At 46.0% G+C, this 16,891-nt stretch overlaps 1 protein-coding gene across 5 annotated transcripts in view; it reads right to left on the minus strand.

Annotated features, from left to right (window-relative positions):
- Window positions 1–1,070: 1,070 nt before the first annotated feature.
- Window positions 1,071–16,891, minus strand: part of LOC306787454 (voltage-gated potassium channel KCNC1-like) — a gene marked incomplete at both ends in the record, with an annotated part of 82,775 nt that continues 66,954 nt past the window's right edge. For 3 of the 5 annotated variants that reach the window (XM_079282588.1, XM_079282585.1, XM_079282584.1), the window contains one exon: window positions 15,344–15,504. In XM_079282588.1, coding sequence (XP_079138714.1) covers window positions 15,344–15,504 — 161 coding nt within the window. Of the gene's footprint in view, window positions 1,118–15,343; window positions 15,505–16,891 lie in introns of those variants that run through there. The other 2 variants (XM_079282586.1, XM_079282587.1) reach the window with 2 other exon arrangements.

Here is a 16,891-nt window from a genome sequence, read left to right on the forward strand (position 1 = left end):
AAAAACGAATCAATGGTACTATGCAGCGCTAAAGCAGACTCTACCATTGGTCCTGCAAAACCCTGGGTCCAGACAATTCTTTTTATTTTCACAATATAAAGTAAAATGGTAGATCATTGAAAAGGTTTTCAATGATCTCGCGTATTGACAGTTCTGTGAAATCCGTCTGCCTGGTTTACACCGATTGTTGTTTCAGCAGGAACTACACAGCACAATGGAAGTAACGGTATTCCATGGGGCCAGAATATACAATGAGGCATTATGTTTGAGAAAGTGGGAGTTTGAGGATTAGACATGTATGCATTCGCAACATCCATTTCATTTCTTTTTGAATGGAAGGTATTGAGTGCTGCAGGGAGAAGCCCTTACACCTGGACTTGCAGTTCTTCTCAAAGTCAATGGGTTTTGGAATAGATTCCTGAAATAACGGAGGAAGTCCATTGGCTCTTTGTATAGGGAACCAGTGCAATGCTGACTGATAGACGAGCCGCGTGATTTATATTCTGCTTTAATGGAAGTATTTCAGGTTTACAAGAGACTAGTCTGAACAATAAGCCAGAAAGGGTTTTGTGCCATCTTATATATGGTCCGATACTGCATTATGCTTACATGGTGAGTATTCTTCAATACATTCGCATTCAATCAGTTTACATCAAACTTAAATAGAAACTGGGTTGGAGTGGTTCACTCGAAAGGGGCCGGCAGCTCAGAGGTGCCCGAGGGAACCCTGGCAGGTTCATCTGGCCCTGTGTGTGTTTTAGGATCTTGTGTTGAATCATTGCATTCCCACATTGCAGAGGTATCCTTCTTTTGAACTCACTGCACTTTAAATGCAAGTGTGGACAATAGAAGAGGACGGAAAGAAATGAAGCATGAGGTGGGGCAGAATGAGGTCACAGACGGTGAGGAAGGAGCGGTCGAATGAGACGAGGGAGGGGAGTCGAGGTGAGGAGGTATCTTGGGGAGAAGGACGGTCTCCCTCTCCTCTCTCTTGCAGAAGAGGAGTCGAGACAATGATGGAAGAAGCTGGATTTGTTTTTCATGTGTTAGCGTTAGTTCACAGTTACTGCTTATTTTTGCATATGTCTGATAAGCGCGGGGCTTTCAGAACAGTTCTCTGTGAAAGGAGAAGCAAAAACAAAGAAGAAAAAAAATATATCATAAGCTACGATTGTTAATATGTTTCTCTTATCATAAGTCTCTCAAGTTTTGATAAGAAAGCAGCTATACAAGACCTACCAGAAATGTAACCCCGCCCCGTCCTGCAAAAATAAACTTTCCCACCCCCGCCCGGCCCGTTACAGTACCTAACTTGGTCTCTTCCGACCAATAGCATCATAGCATTTCGGCATGCATAATGTCAGCCAGTCCTCCCTCTTCTTGCATTCAAAGAGGTGAACATTTTTTTGTCCTGCATGCTTTGTTAGTGCATATGTATGCATCTTAACACACACATCCACACACACGCTTAGTAGTCTAAACGATATATACACATTCATTAAGCTCGAGACTAAAATCTTATCAAACCTCCTCACATTATTAGTCATATCAGTATCCTTATTGCTTGCAATGGAAACCCATGCAGATTCATATACAACGCAAACTTCACATATGTACAATCACCGGGACAAAAGCGACCAATCAGCAGTGGCCTTTGGGGAAGCGGCAGACGCAACAACAAGTGAACGATGGGAAGAAGAGGAGGATGAGGAGGAAGAAGAGAAGATGAAATGTTCAGAAACGATAGACAGACTCAGTAGAGAAACAGGAGTGTGTGTTTACATCTATGTGTGTGTGTGAGTGTGTGTTCACATCTATGTGTGTGTGTGAGTGTGTGTTCACATCTATGTGTGTGTGTGAGTGTGTGTGTGTGTGTGTGTGAGTGTGTGCTAACAGGACTCGGGGTTGAACTGGATAGTGATGCCTGGCATCGGCATGATAATAATCAGGAAACACAAAACACAAATCAAGGTCGACAATTTGGGTTGAGAGTGAGATGAGCCAGAGCTAAGGAGGCAAATACATTAGCTTAGCATTATGAGGGGGGGAAACAGCTAGCCTGGAACTAAAATGCGTATCAACTCCTCTATAGCTCACTTTATTAACAAGCTCTCGCTAAAAGTTGTAAATTGTAAAGATTACAAATTGGGCATATGTGTGCTGTTACTATTTTTTGGTGAGCACCAAAAGAAGCACATTTGTGTTCTATGCATGTTAAACAGAATGATATAATGTGTAGCTAGGCTAGCTATTTTACCTCTCCTTCAAGTCTTGACTCTAAACTCGGCTCGTCGCTTCCTGGCTACAGCTCATAGCAGAGCACGCTTTCCCCAAAAGGTTGAACCGATTCTTTAAATCAACAGTGACAGAGTCTCCTCATGTGGGGCTCTTACCTTCCAACACTCCCAGCTTCAATGCAAAGTAACAGGAAGGAGATACCTCAGTGCACAGAACCCTCCTCTGAGAACGGAGTCTATGTTGACTCGGTGGTTAGTGATCGTGCTCTGATGGGAATCTAATGCAACTCAAAGGGAATGATTTGCATCTGTTACTTTCTGGCGGGGGAGCAGGAAAGCGAGAGCGCGAGATGAGTACAAGGGACTTAAACACTGAACCAGCAGACACATAATTACTGTCTGAAACAAAGAACAAGTCTGACATTGTTGTTCTTCAATAAATCAAAAACATTTCTTGCAACATCAGAAAATTACAGTTTAAAACAAAAAGGAAACAAGAAAAAACAAAAGTACACTCAGTGACAGAAAGATGACATCATCATGTGATCACACGAAGCTTGTTAATTGAAAAATATCAAAACTAAACAGAAAGAATGATTTCTTCCTTTCTGTCTTGTGGAAGCAAAAAAAAAAGTATTTTTCCAAGTTGTGCATCTTAGTCGAGAGGTAGATGCAGGTCCGGGCACGCACACACATACACACTCATGCCCACACAATCATCCGCATGTGCTGCAGACACAACATAACTGAACAGAAACACCAAGGTCCCACCGCCGCTGTCTCATGTATCTACATTGCATATTTCTATGTTTGTATGCTGTCTCTGTTGTCATGTTCTCTTGCTTCTTCCCTTGTGGTGTGTGTCGTCCGCTCTTCCTCTACCACGGGCTGTCGCTCCAGTAGCCGTTCACAGTGCCTCCTACTGAGCAGCCGTAGCCGAAAAACATAGAAGAGGTGGACGGACAGAAAAGGATGGGGGGGGGTTTAGGAGGGGCAAAAAAAGGGAAAGAAAGAGAAGCCAAAAACTAAAAATATTGCCACTGGCTGCTGAGTCACACTGGAGTCAGTGCAGTAGTAACGCTGTTGGTGGCAGTGGTGGTGGGATGAACTCAGACGCTTCTCACACTCGGGCTAAGCTGCAATGTCCAAAATCCTTTCCCAGACAAAGAGAAAGTCAGTACCCTGCCACCATAGAGGAATAGTTCAACAACTATTTTGGAAATATGCTAATTTGCTTTTCTGTCTGAAAATGTTGTGAGAAGATGAAAGTCAATTGTCAGCTAACATGGTTAGCCTAGCTTAGCATAAAGACTGGAAGCAGGGAGAACCAGCTAGCCTGGCTCTGTGAAAAAGTACACCTACAAAGTAAAAGTTGTTTTAAAATGATGACATTGTAACAGGTTTGTTTACTCTTCAGACAAGGAAAAGGGCTCTGTGGTGCATTCAGAACCCACATAAAAACATGTAGTGGTGGTGGATTTCTGCTCTAAATGCACTAATACAAAATCTATAGCAATAATAATGAAGAATCAAAATACTTTACAATGTGTTGTTTTTTATCTTGAGTCGAATGGAATCTGAATCCAAATACAAACACCTCATGAAATATATCTATAAATATCTGAAGGACTTATGTTGCCTTTTTTTCAACAAACAAACAAAGAGTTCATTTAGTTCTCATGAATGTTTAACTCATATCAATGAATAAAGAGATTGTTTAAAAGTATTTCTCCATTCATTTTCCTTCAGGTGTCATTCAGATCACCTAACCATTCCAAAGATCAGACTCTTTCATATGATACATGTAATACCATCTTCACTTTAAATACAGTTTAAACACAAATGATGTGAGAAACTCTCGTGAGATGATTGGGTTAAGGCATTGACGTTGAGTAGTTGAGGTTAGACTTTGACCATGACTTGGTGAGGGTAGGCGTTAGACGTTATGACTTGGTGAGGGTAGGCGTTAGACGTTATGACTTGGTGAGGGTAGGCGTGAGACATTATGACTTGGTGAGAGTAGGCGTTAGACGTTATGACTTGGTGAGGGTAGGCGTTATACGTTATGACTTGGTGAGGGTAGGCGTGAGACGTCATGACTTGGTGAGGGTAGGTGTTAGACGTTATGACTTGGTGAGGGTAGGCGTTAGACGTTATGACTTGTTGAGGGTAGGCGTTAGATGTCATGACTTGGTGAGGGTAGGCGTTAGACATTATGACTTGGTGAGGGTAGGCGTTAGACGTTATGACTTGGTGAGGGTAGGCGTTAGACGTTATGTCTTGGTGAGGGTCGGCGTTTGACGTTATGACTTGGTGAGGGTAGGCGTTAGACATTATGCCTTGGTGAGGGTAGGCGTCAGACGTTATGACTTGGTGAGGGTAGGCGTTAGATGTCATGACTTGGTGAGGGTAGGCGTTAGACGTTATGACTTGGTGAGGGTAGACGTTAGACGTTATGACTTGGTGAAGGTAGGCGTCAGACGTTATGACTTGGTGAGGGTAGGCGTTAGACGTTATGACTTGGTGAGGGTAGGCGTTAGACGTTATGACTTGATGAGGGTAGGCGTTAGACGTTATGACTTGGTGAGGGTAGGCGTTAGACGTTATGACTTGGTGAGGGTAGGCGTGAGACATTATGACTTGGTGAGGGTAGGCGTTAGACGTTATGACTTGGTGAGGGTAGGCGTTATACGTTATGACTTGGTGAGGGTAGGCGTGAGACGTCATGACTTGGTGAGGGTAGGTGTTAGACGTTATGACTTGGTGAGGGTAGGCATGAGACGTTATGTCTTGGTGAGGGTCGGCGTTAGACGTTATGACTTGGTGAGGGTAGGTGTTAGATGTTATGACTTGGTGAGGGTAGGCGTTAGACGTTATGACTTGTTGAGGGTAGGCGTTAGACGTTATGACTTGGTGAGGGTAGGCGTTAGATGTCATGACTTGGTGAGGGTAGGCGTTAGACGTTATGACTTGGTGAGGGTAGGCGTTAGACGTTATGACTTGGTGAGGGTAGGCGTTAGACGTTATGTCTTGGTGAGGGTCGGCGTTTGACGTTATGACTTGGTGAGGGTAGGCGTTAGACGTTATGCCTTGGTGAGGGTAGGCGTCAGACGTTATGACTTGGTGAGGGTAGGCGTTAGATGTCATGACTTGGTGAGGGTAGGCGTTAGACGTTATGACTTGGTGAGGGTAGGCGTTAGACATTATGACTTGGTGAGGGTAGGCGTTAGACGTTATGACTTGGTGAGGGTAGGCGTGAGACGTTATGTCTTGGTGAGGGTCGGCGTTAGACGTTATGACTTGTTGAGGGTAGGCGTTAGATGTATGACTTGGTGAGGGTAGGCGTTAGACGTTATGACTTGGTGAGGGTAGGCGTTAGACGTCATGACTTGGTGAGGGTAGGCGTTAGACGTTATGACTTGGTGAGGGTAGGCATGAGACGTTATGTCTTGGTGAGGGTCGGCGTTAGACGTTATGACTTGGTGAGGGTAGGTGTTAGATGTTATGACTTGGTGAGGGTAGGCGTTAGACGCTATGACTTGGTGAGGGTAGGCGTTAGACGTTATGTCTTGGTGAGGGTCGGCGTTAGACGTTATGACTTGGTGAGGGTAGGCGTCAGACGTTATGACTTGGTGAGGGTAGGCGTTAGACGTCATGACTTGGTGAGGGTAGGCGTTAGACGTCATGACTTGGTGAGGGTAGGCGTTAGACGTTATGACTTGGTGAGGGTAGGCGTTAGACGTTATGACTTGGTGAGGGTAGACGTTAGACGTTATGACTTGGTGAAGGTAGGCGTCAGACGTTATGACTTGGTGAGGGTAGGCGTTAGACGTTATGACTTGGTGAGGGTAGGCGTTAGACGTTATGACTTGATGAGGGTAGGCGTTAGACGTTATGACTTGGTGAGGGTAGGCGTTAGACGTTATGACTTGGTGAGGGTAGGCGTGAGACATTATGACTTGGTGAGGGTAGGCGTTAGACGTTATGACTTGGTGAGGGTAGGCGTTATACGTTATGACTTGGTGAGGGTAGGCGTGAGACGTCATGACTTGGTGAGGGTAGGTGTTAGACGTTATGACTTGGTGAGGGTAGGCATGAGACGTTATGTCTTGGTGAGGGTCGGCGTTAGACGTTATGACTTGGTGAGGGTAGGTGTTAGATGTTATGACTTGGTGAGGGTAGGCGTTAGACGTTATGACTTGTTGAGGGTAGGCGTTAGACGTTATGACTTGGTGAGGGTAGGCGTTAGATGTCATGACTTGGTGAGGGTAGGCGTTAGACGTTATGACTTGGTGAGGGTAGGCGTTAGACGTTATGACTTGGTGAGGGTAGGCGTTAGACGTTATGTCTTGGTGAGGGTCGGCGTTTGACGTTATGACTTGGTGAGGGTAGGCGTTAGACGTTATGCCTTGGTGAGGGTAGGCGTCAGACGTTATGACTTGGTGAGGGTAGGCGTTAGATGTCATGACTTGGTGAGGGTAGGCGTTAGACGTTATGACTTGGTGAGGGTAGGCGTTAGACATTATGACTTGGTGAGGGTAGGCGTTAGACGTTATGACTTGGTGAGGGTAGGCGTGAGACGTTATGTCTTGGTGAGGGTCGGCGTTAGACGTTATGACTTGTTGAGGGTAGGCGTTAGATGTATGACTTGGTGAGGGTAGGCGTTAGACGTTATGACTTGGTGAGGGTAGGCGTTAGACGTCATGACTTGGTGAGGGTAGGCGTTAGACGTTATGACTTGGTGAGGGTAGGCATGAGACGTTATGTCTTGGTGAGGGTCGGCGTTAGACGTTATGACTTGGTGAGGGTAGGTGTTAGATGTTATGACTTGGTGAGGGTAGGCGTTAGACGCTATGACTTGGTGAGGGTAGGCGTTAGACGTTATGTCTTGGTGAGGGTCGGCGTTAGACGTTATGACTTGGTGAGGGTAGGCGTCAGACGTTATGACTTGGTGAGGGTAGGCGTTAGACGTCATGACTTGGTGAGGGTAGGCGTTAGACGTCATGACTTGGTGAGGGTAGGCGTTAGACGTTATGACTTGGTGAGGGTAGGCGTTAGACGTTATGACTTGGTGAGGGTAGACGTTAGACGTTATGACTTGGTGAAGGTAGGCGTCAGACGTTATGACTTGGTGAGGGTAGGCGTTAGACGTTATGACTTGGTGAGGGTAGGCGTTAGACGTTATGACTTGATGAGGGTAGGCGTTAGACGTTATGACTTGGTGAGGGTAGGCGTTAGACGTTATGACTTGGTGAGGCTAGGCGTGAGACATTATGACTTGGTGAGGGTAGGCGTTAGACGTTATGACTTGGTGAGGGTAGGCGTTATACGTTATGACTTGGTGAGGGTAGGCGTGAGACGTCATGACTTGGTGAGGGTAGGTGTTAGACGTTATGACTTGGTGAGGGTAGGCATGAGACGTTATGTCTTGGTGAGGGTCGGCGTTAGACGTTATGACTTGGTGAGGGTAGGTGTTAGATGTTATGACTTGGTGAGGGTAGGCGTTAGACGTTATGACTTGTTGAGGGTAGGCGTTAGACGTTATGACTTGGTGAGGGTAGGCGTTAGATGTCATGACTTGGTGAGGGTAGGCGTTAGACGTTATGACTTGGTGAGGGTAGGCGTTAGACGTTATGACTTGGTGAGGGTAGGCGTTAGACGTTATGTCTTGGTGAGGGTCGGCGTTTGACGTTATGACTTGGTGAGGGTAGGCGTTAGACGTTATGCCTTGGTGAGGGTAGGCGTCAGACGTTATGACTTGGTGAGGGTAGGCGTTAGATGTCATGACTTGGTGAGGGTAGGCGTTAGACGTTATGACTTGGTGAGGGTAGGCGTTAGACATTATGACTTGGTGAGGGTAGGCGTTAGACGTTATGACTTGGTGAGGGTAGGCGTGAGACGTTATGTCTTGGTGAGGGTCGGCGTTAGACGTTATGACTTGTTGAGGGTAGGCGTTAGATGTATGACTTGGTGAGGGTAGGCGTTAGACGTTATGACTTGGTGAGGGTAGGCGTTAGACGTCATGACTTGGTGAGGGTAGGCGTTAGACGTTATGACTTGGTGAGGGTAGGCATGAGACGTTATGTCTTGGTGAGGGTCGGCGTTAGACGTTATGACTTGGTGAGGGTAGGTGTTAGATGTTATGACTTGGTGAGGGTAGGCGTTAGACGCTATGACTTGGTGAGGGTAGGCGTTAGACGTTATGTCTTGGTGAGGGTCGGCGTTAGACGTTATGACTTGGTGAGGGTAGGCGTCAGACGTTATGACTTGGTGAGGGTAGGCGTTAGACGTCATGACTTGGTGAGGGTAGGCGTTAGATATTATGACTTGGTGAGGGTAGGCGTTAGACGTTATGACTTGGTGAGGGTAGGCGTTAGACGTTATGACTTGGTGAGGGTAGGCGTGAGACGTTATGTCTTGGTGAGGGCCGGCGTTAGACGTTATGACTTGGTGAGGGTATGTGTGAGACGTTATGTCTTGGTGAGGGTCGGCGTTAGACGTTATGTCTTGGTGACGGTCGGCGTTAGACGTTATGACTTGGTGAGGGTAGGTGTTAGATGTTATGACTTGGTGAGGGTAGGCATTAGACGTTATGACTTGGTGAGGGTAGGGGTTAGACGTCATGACTTGGTGAGGGTAGGCGTTAGACGTTATGACTTGGTGAGGGTAGGCGTTAGACGTTATGACTTGGTGAGGGTAGGCGTTAGACTTTGACCATGACTTGGTGAGGGTAGGCGTTAGACGTCATGACTTGGTGAGGGTAGGCGTTAGACGTTATGACTTGGTGAGGGTAGGCGTTAGACATCATGACTTGGTGAGGGTAGGCGTTAGACATTATGACTTGGTGAGGGTAGGCGTTAGACGTTATGACTTGGTGAGGGTAGGCGTGAGACGTTATGTCTTGGTGAGGGTCGGCGTTAGACGTTATGACTTGGTGAGGGTAGGCGTTAGATGTTATGACTTGGTGAGGGTAGGCGTTAGACGTTATGACTTTGTGAGGGTAGGCGTTAGACGTCATGACTTGGTGAGGGTAGGCGTTAGACGTTATGACTTGGTGAGGGTAGGCATGAGACGTTATGTCTTGGTGAGGGTCGGCGTTAGACGTTATGACTTGGTGAGGGTAGGCATGAGACGTTATGTCTTGGTGAGGGTCGGCGTTAGACGTTATGACTTGGTGAGGGTAGGTGTTAGATGTTATGACTTGGTGAGGGTAGGCGTTAGACGTTATGACTTGGTGAGGGTAGGCGTTAGACGTTATGTCTTGGTGAGGGTCGGCGTTAGACGTTATGACTTGGTGAGGGTAGGCGTTAGATGTTATGACTTGGTGAGGGTAGGCGTTAGACGTTATGACTTGGTGAGGGTAGGCGTTAGACGTCATGACTTGGTGAGGGTAGGCGTTAGATGTTATGACTTGGTGAGGGTAAGCGTTAGACGTTATGACTTGGTGAGGGTAGGCGTTAGACATTATGACTTGGTGAGGGTAGGCGTTAGACGTTATGACTTGGTGAGGGTAGGCGTTAGACTTTGACCATGACTTGGTGAGGGTAGGCGTTAGACGTCATGACTTGGTGAGGGTAGGCGTTAGACGTTATGACTTGGTGAGGGTAGGCGTTAGACATCATGACTTGGTGAGGGTAGGCGTTAGACATCATGACTTGGTGAGGGTAGGCGTTAGACATTATGACTTGGTGAGGGTAGGCGTTAGACGTTATGACTTGGTGAGGGTAGGCGTGAGACGTTATGTCTTGGTGAGGGTCGGCGTTAGACGTTATGACTTGGTGAGGGTAGGCGTTAGATGGTATGACTTGGTGAGGGTAGGCGTTAGACGTTATGACTTGGTGAGGGTAGGAGTTAGACGTCATGACTTGGTGAGGGTAGGCGTTAGACGTTATGACTTGGTGAGGGTAGGCATGAGACGTTATGTCTTGGTGAGGGTCGGCGTTAGACGTTATGCCTTGGTGAGGGTAGGCATGAGACGTTATGTCTTGGTGAGGGTCGGCGTTAGACGTTATGACTTGGTGAGGGTAGGTGTTAGATGTTATGACTTGGTGAGGGTAGGCGTTAGACGTTATGACTTGGTGAGGGTAGGCGTTAGACGTTATGTCTTGGTGAGGGTCGGCGTTAGACATTATGACTTGGTGAGGGTAGGCATTAGATGTTATGACTTGGTGAGGGTAGGCATTAGATGTCATGACTTGGTGAGGGTAAGCGTTAGACGTTATGACTTGGTGAGTGTAGGCGTTAGATGTTATGTCTTGGTGAGGGTCTGCGTTAGACGTTATGACTTGGTGAGGGTAGGCGTTAGATGTTATGACTTGGTGAGGGTAGGCGTCAGACGTTATGACTTGGTGAGGGTAGGCATTAGACGTCATGACTTGGTGAGGGTAGGCGTTAGATATTATGACTTGGTGAGGGTAGGCGTTAGACGTTATGACTTGGTGAGGGTAGGCGTTAGACGTCATGACTTGGTGAGGGTAGGCGTTAGACACTATGACTTGGTGAGGGTAGGCGTTAGACGTTATGACTTGGTGAGGGTAGGCGTTAGACATTATGACTTGGTGAGGGTAGGCGTTAGACATTATGACTTGGTGAGGGTAGGCGCTAGACATTATGACTTGGTGAGGGTAGGCGTTAGACATTATGACTTGGTGAGGGTGGGCGTTATACGTTATGACTTGGTGAGTGTAGGCGTTAGACATTATGACTTGGTGAGGGTAGGCGTTAGACATTATGACTTGGTGAGGGTAGGCGTTAGACGTTATGACTTGGTGAGGGTAGGCGTTAGACATTATGACTTGGTGAGGGTAGGCGTTAGACGCTATGACTTGGTGAGGGTAGGCGTTAGACGTTATGACTTGGTGAGGGTAGGCGTTAGACGTTATGCCTTGGTGAGGGTAGGCGTTAGACGTTATGACTTGGTGAGGGTAGGCGTTAGACATTATGACTTGGTGAGGGTAGGCGTTAGACGTTATGACTTGGTGAGGGTAGGCGTTAGACATCATGGCTTGGTGAGGGTGGGCGTTATACGTTATGACTTGGTGAGGGTAGGCATTAGACGTTATGACTTGGTGAGGGTAGGCGTTAGACATCATGACTTGGTGAGGGTAGGCGTTAGATGTTATGACTTGGTGAGGGTAGGCGTTAGACATTATGACTTGGTGAGGGTAGGCGTTAGACATTATGACTTGGTGAGGGTGGGCGTTATACGTTATGACTTGGTGAGTGTAGGCGTTAGACATTATGACTTGGTGAGGGTAGGCGTTAGACATTATGACTTGGTGAGGGTAGGCGTTAGACGTTATGACTTGGTGAGGGTAGGCGTTAGACATTATGACTTGGTGAGGGTAGGCGTTAGACGCTATGACTTGGTGAGGGTAGGCGTTAGACGTTATGACTTGGTGAGGGTAGGCGTTAGACGTTATGCCTTGGTGAGGGTAGGCGTTAGACGTTATGACTTGGTGAGGGTAGGCGTTAGACATTATGACTTGGTGAGGGTAGGCGTTAGACGTTATGACTTGGTGAGGGTAGGCGTTAGACATCATGGCTTGGTGAGGGTGGGCGTTATACGTTATGACTTGGTGAGGGTAGGCATTAGACGTTATGACTTGGTGAGGGTAGGCGTTAGACATCATGACTTGGTGAGGGTAGGCGTTAGATGTTATGACTTGGTGAGGGTAGGCGTTAGACGTTATGACTTGGTGAGGGTAGGCGTTAGACGTCATGACTTGGTGAGGGTAGGCGTTAGACACTATGACTTGGTGAGGGTAGGCGTTAGACGTTATGACTTGGTGAGGGTAGGCGTTAGACATTATGACTTGGTGAGGGTAGGCGTTAGACATTATGACTTGGTGAGGGTAGGCGTTAGACGTTATGACTTGGTGAGGGTAGGCGTTAGACATTATGACTTGGTGAGGGTAGGCGTTAGACACTATGACTTGGTGAGGGTAGGCGTTAGACGTTGTGACTTGGTGAGGGTAGGCGTCAGACATTATGACTTGGTGAGGGTAGGCGTTAGACACTATGACTTGGTGAGGGTAGGCGTTAGACGTTATGACTTGGTGAGGGTAGGCGTTAGACGTTATGACTTGGTGAGGGTAGGCGTTAGACATTATGACTTGGTGAGGGTAGGCGTTAGACATTATGACTTGGTGAGGGTAGGCGTTAGACGTTATGACTTGGTGAGGGTAGGCGTTAGACATTATGACTTGGTGAGGGTAGGCGTTAGACACTATGACTTGGTGAGGGTAGGCGTTAGACGTTGTGACTTGGTGAGGGTAGGCGTCAGACATTATGACTTGGTGAGGGTAGGCGTTAGACACTATGACTTGGTGAGGGTAGGCGTTAGACGTTATGACTTGGTGAGGGTAGACGTTAGACATTATGACTTGGTGAGGGTAGGCGTTAGACGTTATGACTTGGTGAGGGTAGGCGTTAGACACTATGACTTGGTGAGGGTAGGCGTTAGACGTTATGACTTGGTGAGGGTAGACGTTAGACATTATGACTTGGTGAGGGTAGGCGTTAGACGTTATGACTTGGTGAGGGTAGGCGTTAGACGTTATGACTTGGTGAGGGTAGGCGTTAGACGTTATGACTTGGTGAGGGTAGGCGTTAGACGTTATGACTTGGTGAGGGTAGGCGTTAGACGTTATGACTTGGTGAGGGTAGGTGTTAGACATTATGACTTGGTGAGGGTAGGCGTTAGACGTTATGACTTGGTGAGGGTAGGCGTTAGACGTTATGACTTGGTGAGGGTAGGCGTTAGACATTATGACTTGGTCATAATTATTATTACTAGGGTAATCGTGTAGCCACAACATTCGTGACGTTTGGCCATGCTTGCTGAAAAAGGGTGTGTGGCTTAAACTGCAGTCCACTTAAGACGATATGGAACACTGTGATGGCTTAAAGAAACCCAATCACATATGTTTGTGCATTTGGTTGGAGCAAGATGACAGTAATTATAGATCTATACATGCTAGAAAGGTTCTGTCCATTGGTATGGTCGGCTGATCCGAACAGGTGTCAGCTTTCTGTTGAAGCTATGCCTTGATAAACAAGAGTTTATCTATCCAAAGATGCCAAACAATAAGGTTGTTGAGCACATGTTGGCACTGTTTAAGGTATGATGGTGGCAAACCTGGCAACTTCCTTGTGACAACAAAGTCACAGAAAGTGTGCACAGTCACTGCACCTGTGTGGTCTTCTTTGTACTTTTAGCATGTCAACATCACCTAAAACCACAAATGATGCTTCTTCTTTGTTAATTGCTTTAGTTATTTATTTCGGAGCCTTTTTTGATCATTTTAAAACAACTTTTAGTTTGTAGGTGTATTTCTGAACAGAGCCTGACGAGGTGTTTCCCCCTGCTACCAGTCTTTATGCTAAGCTAGGATAACTGCGTCCCGACTCCGGCCTAGTACTTTACGCACAGACTCTGAGACTGCTCTCAATCTTCTCATCTCACTCTATAAGAAACCAAATCAACTTTCTTGGTACTGTTCCTTTAAACCTTAGCTAATGACTAAATGAAAGCAGAAGTAAAGATAATTAAATCAAAGAAGACATGAGAATGATCTTCCCTTTGTTCCTACTTTGCAGCTCACCCTTAATCCTTTTTGTACTGAAAGCCCGGGTGAGGACGCAAGGACAGGAGGTAAAGAGTGATGGTCTGGTCCAGATCAGACCCGATTGCTCCTTCACCAAAAGTCTTTGTGAGGTTAAAAGTCAAAGTCTACACATGTTCACAGATATTTCTATTTTCCTGTAGCTGCTTTTGTCTAAATATGTTTCTAGCCCAGGCTTAGCGTTACCAACACTCTGCTCCCCGAACCTCCTGTAATCCTCTCTGCAAGTGATTCTCAACATTTTGCCAATGTGGGTGCATTTTCACTGCAGATCAACACTATGTGGATAAACAGGTTGATAACATAGGCTGCTTCTATATCCATATATTTAAATTTTAGGTCAATAAATGTAACAAGTATGCAGTAATTCATGAGGAAAACGCAAAGATCATGTGTCATATTTGAGCTAATTTGCTACCTTTTTTTATCAGCTCTTAACTGTTTTTTTGCACCCTCTCTGGGGTTCCAGGTTGGGAACTACTGTCCTATGACCTGCGACCAACCCTGACAGAGACACCTGTTCCCCAGCTGTCCACGGTATTAAAAATCATTTTTCATCAAGTCCTCCTGCAGTTCTCTGAGTGTTGTGTTTAGGGTCTAAGCAGAGTCTGAGGACGGGATGCTGCAGCTTACATACGTTGGTTATGGAGGTGATGTACGTAGAATCGAATTGAAGTGCCTCTCTCCCTGTACTAAAGGGATACACTGAGAACAAACTAACTAAGTGTGCATGTATGTGTAACAGAGGTCGTTTTGACTCAATGCAACACAACAGGCTTTTATCAAAAGGTGCGGAGGCGCTACAGTTTGGGGTATTTCATCTTTTTAGAGGTATGAATTTGACTTTAAGTATACAAAAATGTTTTTTTTTACTACTTGAAGGTATACCATATGTTGTTATTCTGGAGATTCTCATGAGTAAAAACATGCACGCTGCAGTAATATGTTAGTGTCAATGTGCGTGTGTGTGCCCATTCTGAGGCTTAATACTAGAAGTCCTTAATTATTCATAGCTACTCTTAACTGTCAGTCTTAAGCATTGAAGTGTGAGTGCAGTGTCGACATACAGGCAAGAAGTAGCATAGGGAAAGCTAGAGGCAAACTAACTCAACTACCACATCCATCGAAACTAACCTACTCTATCCCTGTTAGTAAGGCAGGTGTGCTCGTGTTTTTTCAAATACATTTGCTGAAGCGTCTATCTCAGCTTAATCAGCAAGGTTTAGATATGCTGTGGTTTTAAAATAGGACCTTCTGGTGCCGAGAAGAGGACCGCTAATTCCTTGTTGGTTCTATCAAGAGGGAAATGTGAGTAATGGTGATGAAGGAGCAGTGAGGATGACTCAAATGTCCATGTTGATGCTTTCCTTGCATGTTCCCCAGAAAAAAAGGAAAGAAAAGAAGAAAAACAACCCAAAACATTCAATATCGTATTGTTGCTGTTGACATTTTGCTGTTTGTGTCTCCCTGTCGGCTATGCTACAAGATGGAGGGAATGGGGGAGCGGCATCGCCTGAGACCAGGCGGCTCAAAGGGCTCGAAGGGCTCGAAGGTAGAGTTGGTGATGGGGGTGAGGCGCAGCGGGGCGCCCGTCATCCCGGAGATATTATTGAGGCTGCGCGACTTCTCATAACCTGTGGCTATACGTGAAGATGACAAGGCACAGGCAAGAGGGCCAAGGTCAGAGCGGAGTTATGAAGGGCCAATCAGATCAGCAAATGAAACAGACAGCATGAATGTTTTCATGATATGGTAAAAAAGAAGGAAATAAAAAGTGTGAATGTGCATGGAAATGACAGAAAGTAATGTTATGATATGTCCATTTGTGTTATGACAGCATCACACATCAGAAATTGCAAATACAAAACATTTGTTACAGATACAAGCATTTGTAAATGAAACAAAGTCAAAAAAAAGAAGAGATAAATAACTCAAAACAAAACCAGCCCAAACCAAGTAAAATAGTTTAGACCAAAGGAGGAAGTTAGAAAAAGACAGAAAGACAGACGGACGGATGGACAAACAGATGGACAGACAGGACAGAGACAGGACAAAACAGGAATATTGGTTACGAAAATCAGCTATCAGTTGCCACAATATCCCTCAGACACCAAGAGGTGGTGCTCTGCGGCACCGATACCAACTGTGTAGGGGGGGGGGGCGGATGCACTAGTCCAGTGGATGGACACAAACCCCTCTGATCTGAATATATCCCATGAGATGTTCATACTTGTACATCCACTGGACTACTTGCTCTGGGATTCCCAAAAGCACATCGGTGGTGGTACACTTCATTGAGCAACATGAAACACAGCAGGACTCTGTGGTTTATTGATTTGTTTTTTTTGTTTTTTGGGAAACTCAGAGCAACTCGGGTGGGTAAATCATCTGGAGCTGAGCACAGTTAGCAGTACACACAATCACTGGAAGTTAACACTGCAATCTCTACACTTTACTGGGGACATTTTGACCTCAGAGTCCAGGTGTTTTAGCCAATCTACCGGCAAGAACAACAGGCTGCTGTTAACAGGGAAACAGTCAAGTTAGACAGAAAGACAGACAGACAGACTGACAGACTGACTGAAGGAAATACTCTTCTCCAAAGTCAGGGTCAGATATATGTTTTTCTTCATTTAGCGGATCAAATTCAACATGTTTAAAAAGAAAAGTCTACAGCCATGCTAGCAGCAATGTGAGGCTGTATTTGGCCGCAGCGGTGCTTTAAGCTAAATGCTAAAATCAGCATGTTCAGCAGGCATAATGTTCACCATGTTCACCATCTTTGTTTGACATGTTAGCATGCTAATCATTGCAAATGATCACTGTACACAAAGTACAGCTGATGCTGATGGGAACAGGTTGACGTCGCAGAAGGCTGCAGAGTTAGGTGACGTTTCAAAATGTTGGGTGGATCTTCTTGAAGCGTGTGGAGAAACGTTACATATGTAATGTATACCTTTCCTAGATCTGATCACAACAATCGTTCCTAACTTTTGAAGAAAAAGCGCATCTTTGATATACAACTGC

The sequence above is a fragment of the Melanostigma gelatinosum genome (genome assembly GCF_949748355.1).
Source record: "Melanostigma gelatinosum genome assembly, chromosome: 13".
Lineage (NCBI taxonomy): Eukaryota > Metazoa > Chordata > Actinopteri > Perciformes > Zoarcidae > Melanostigma > Melanostigma gelatinosum.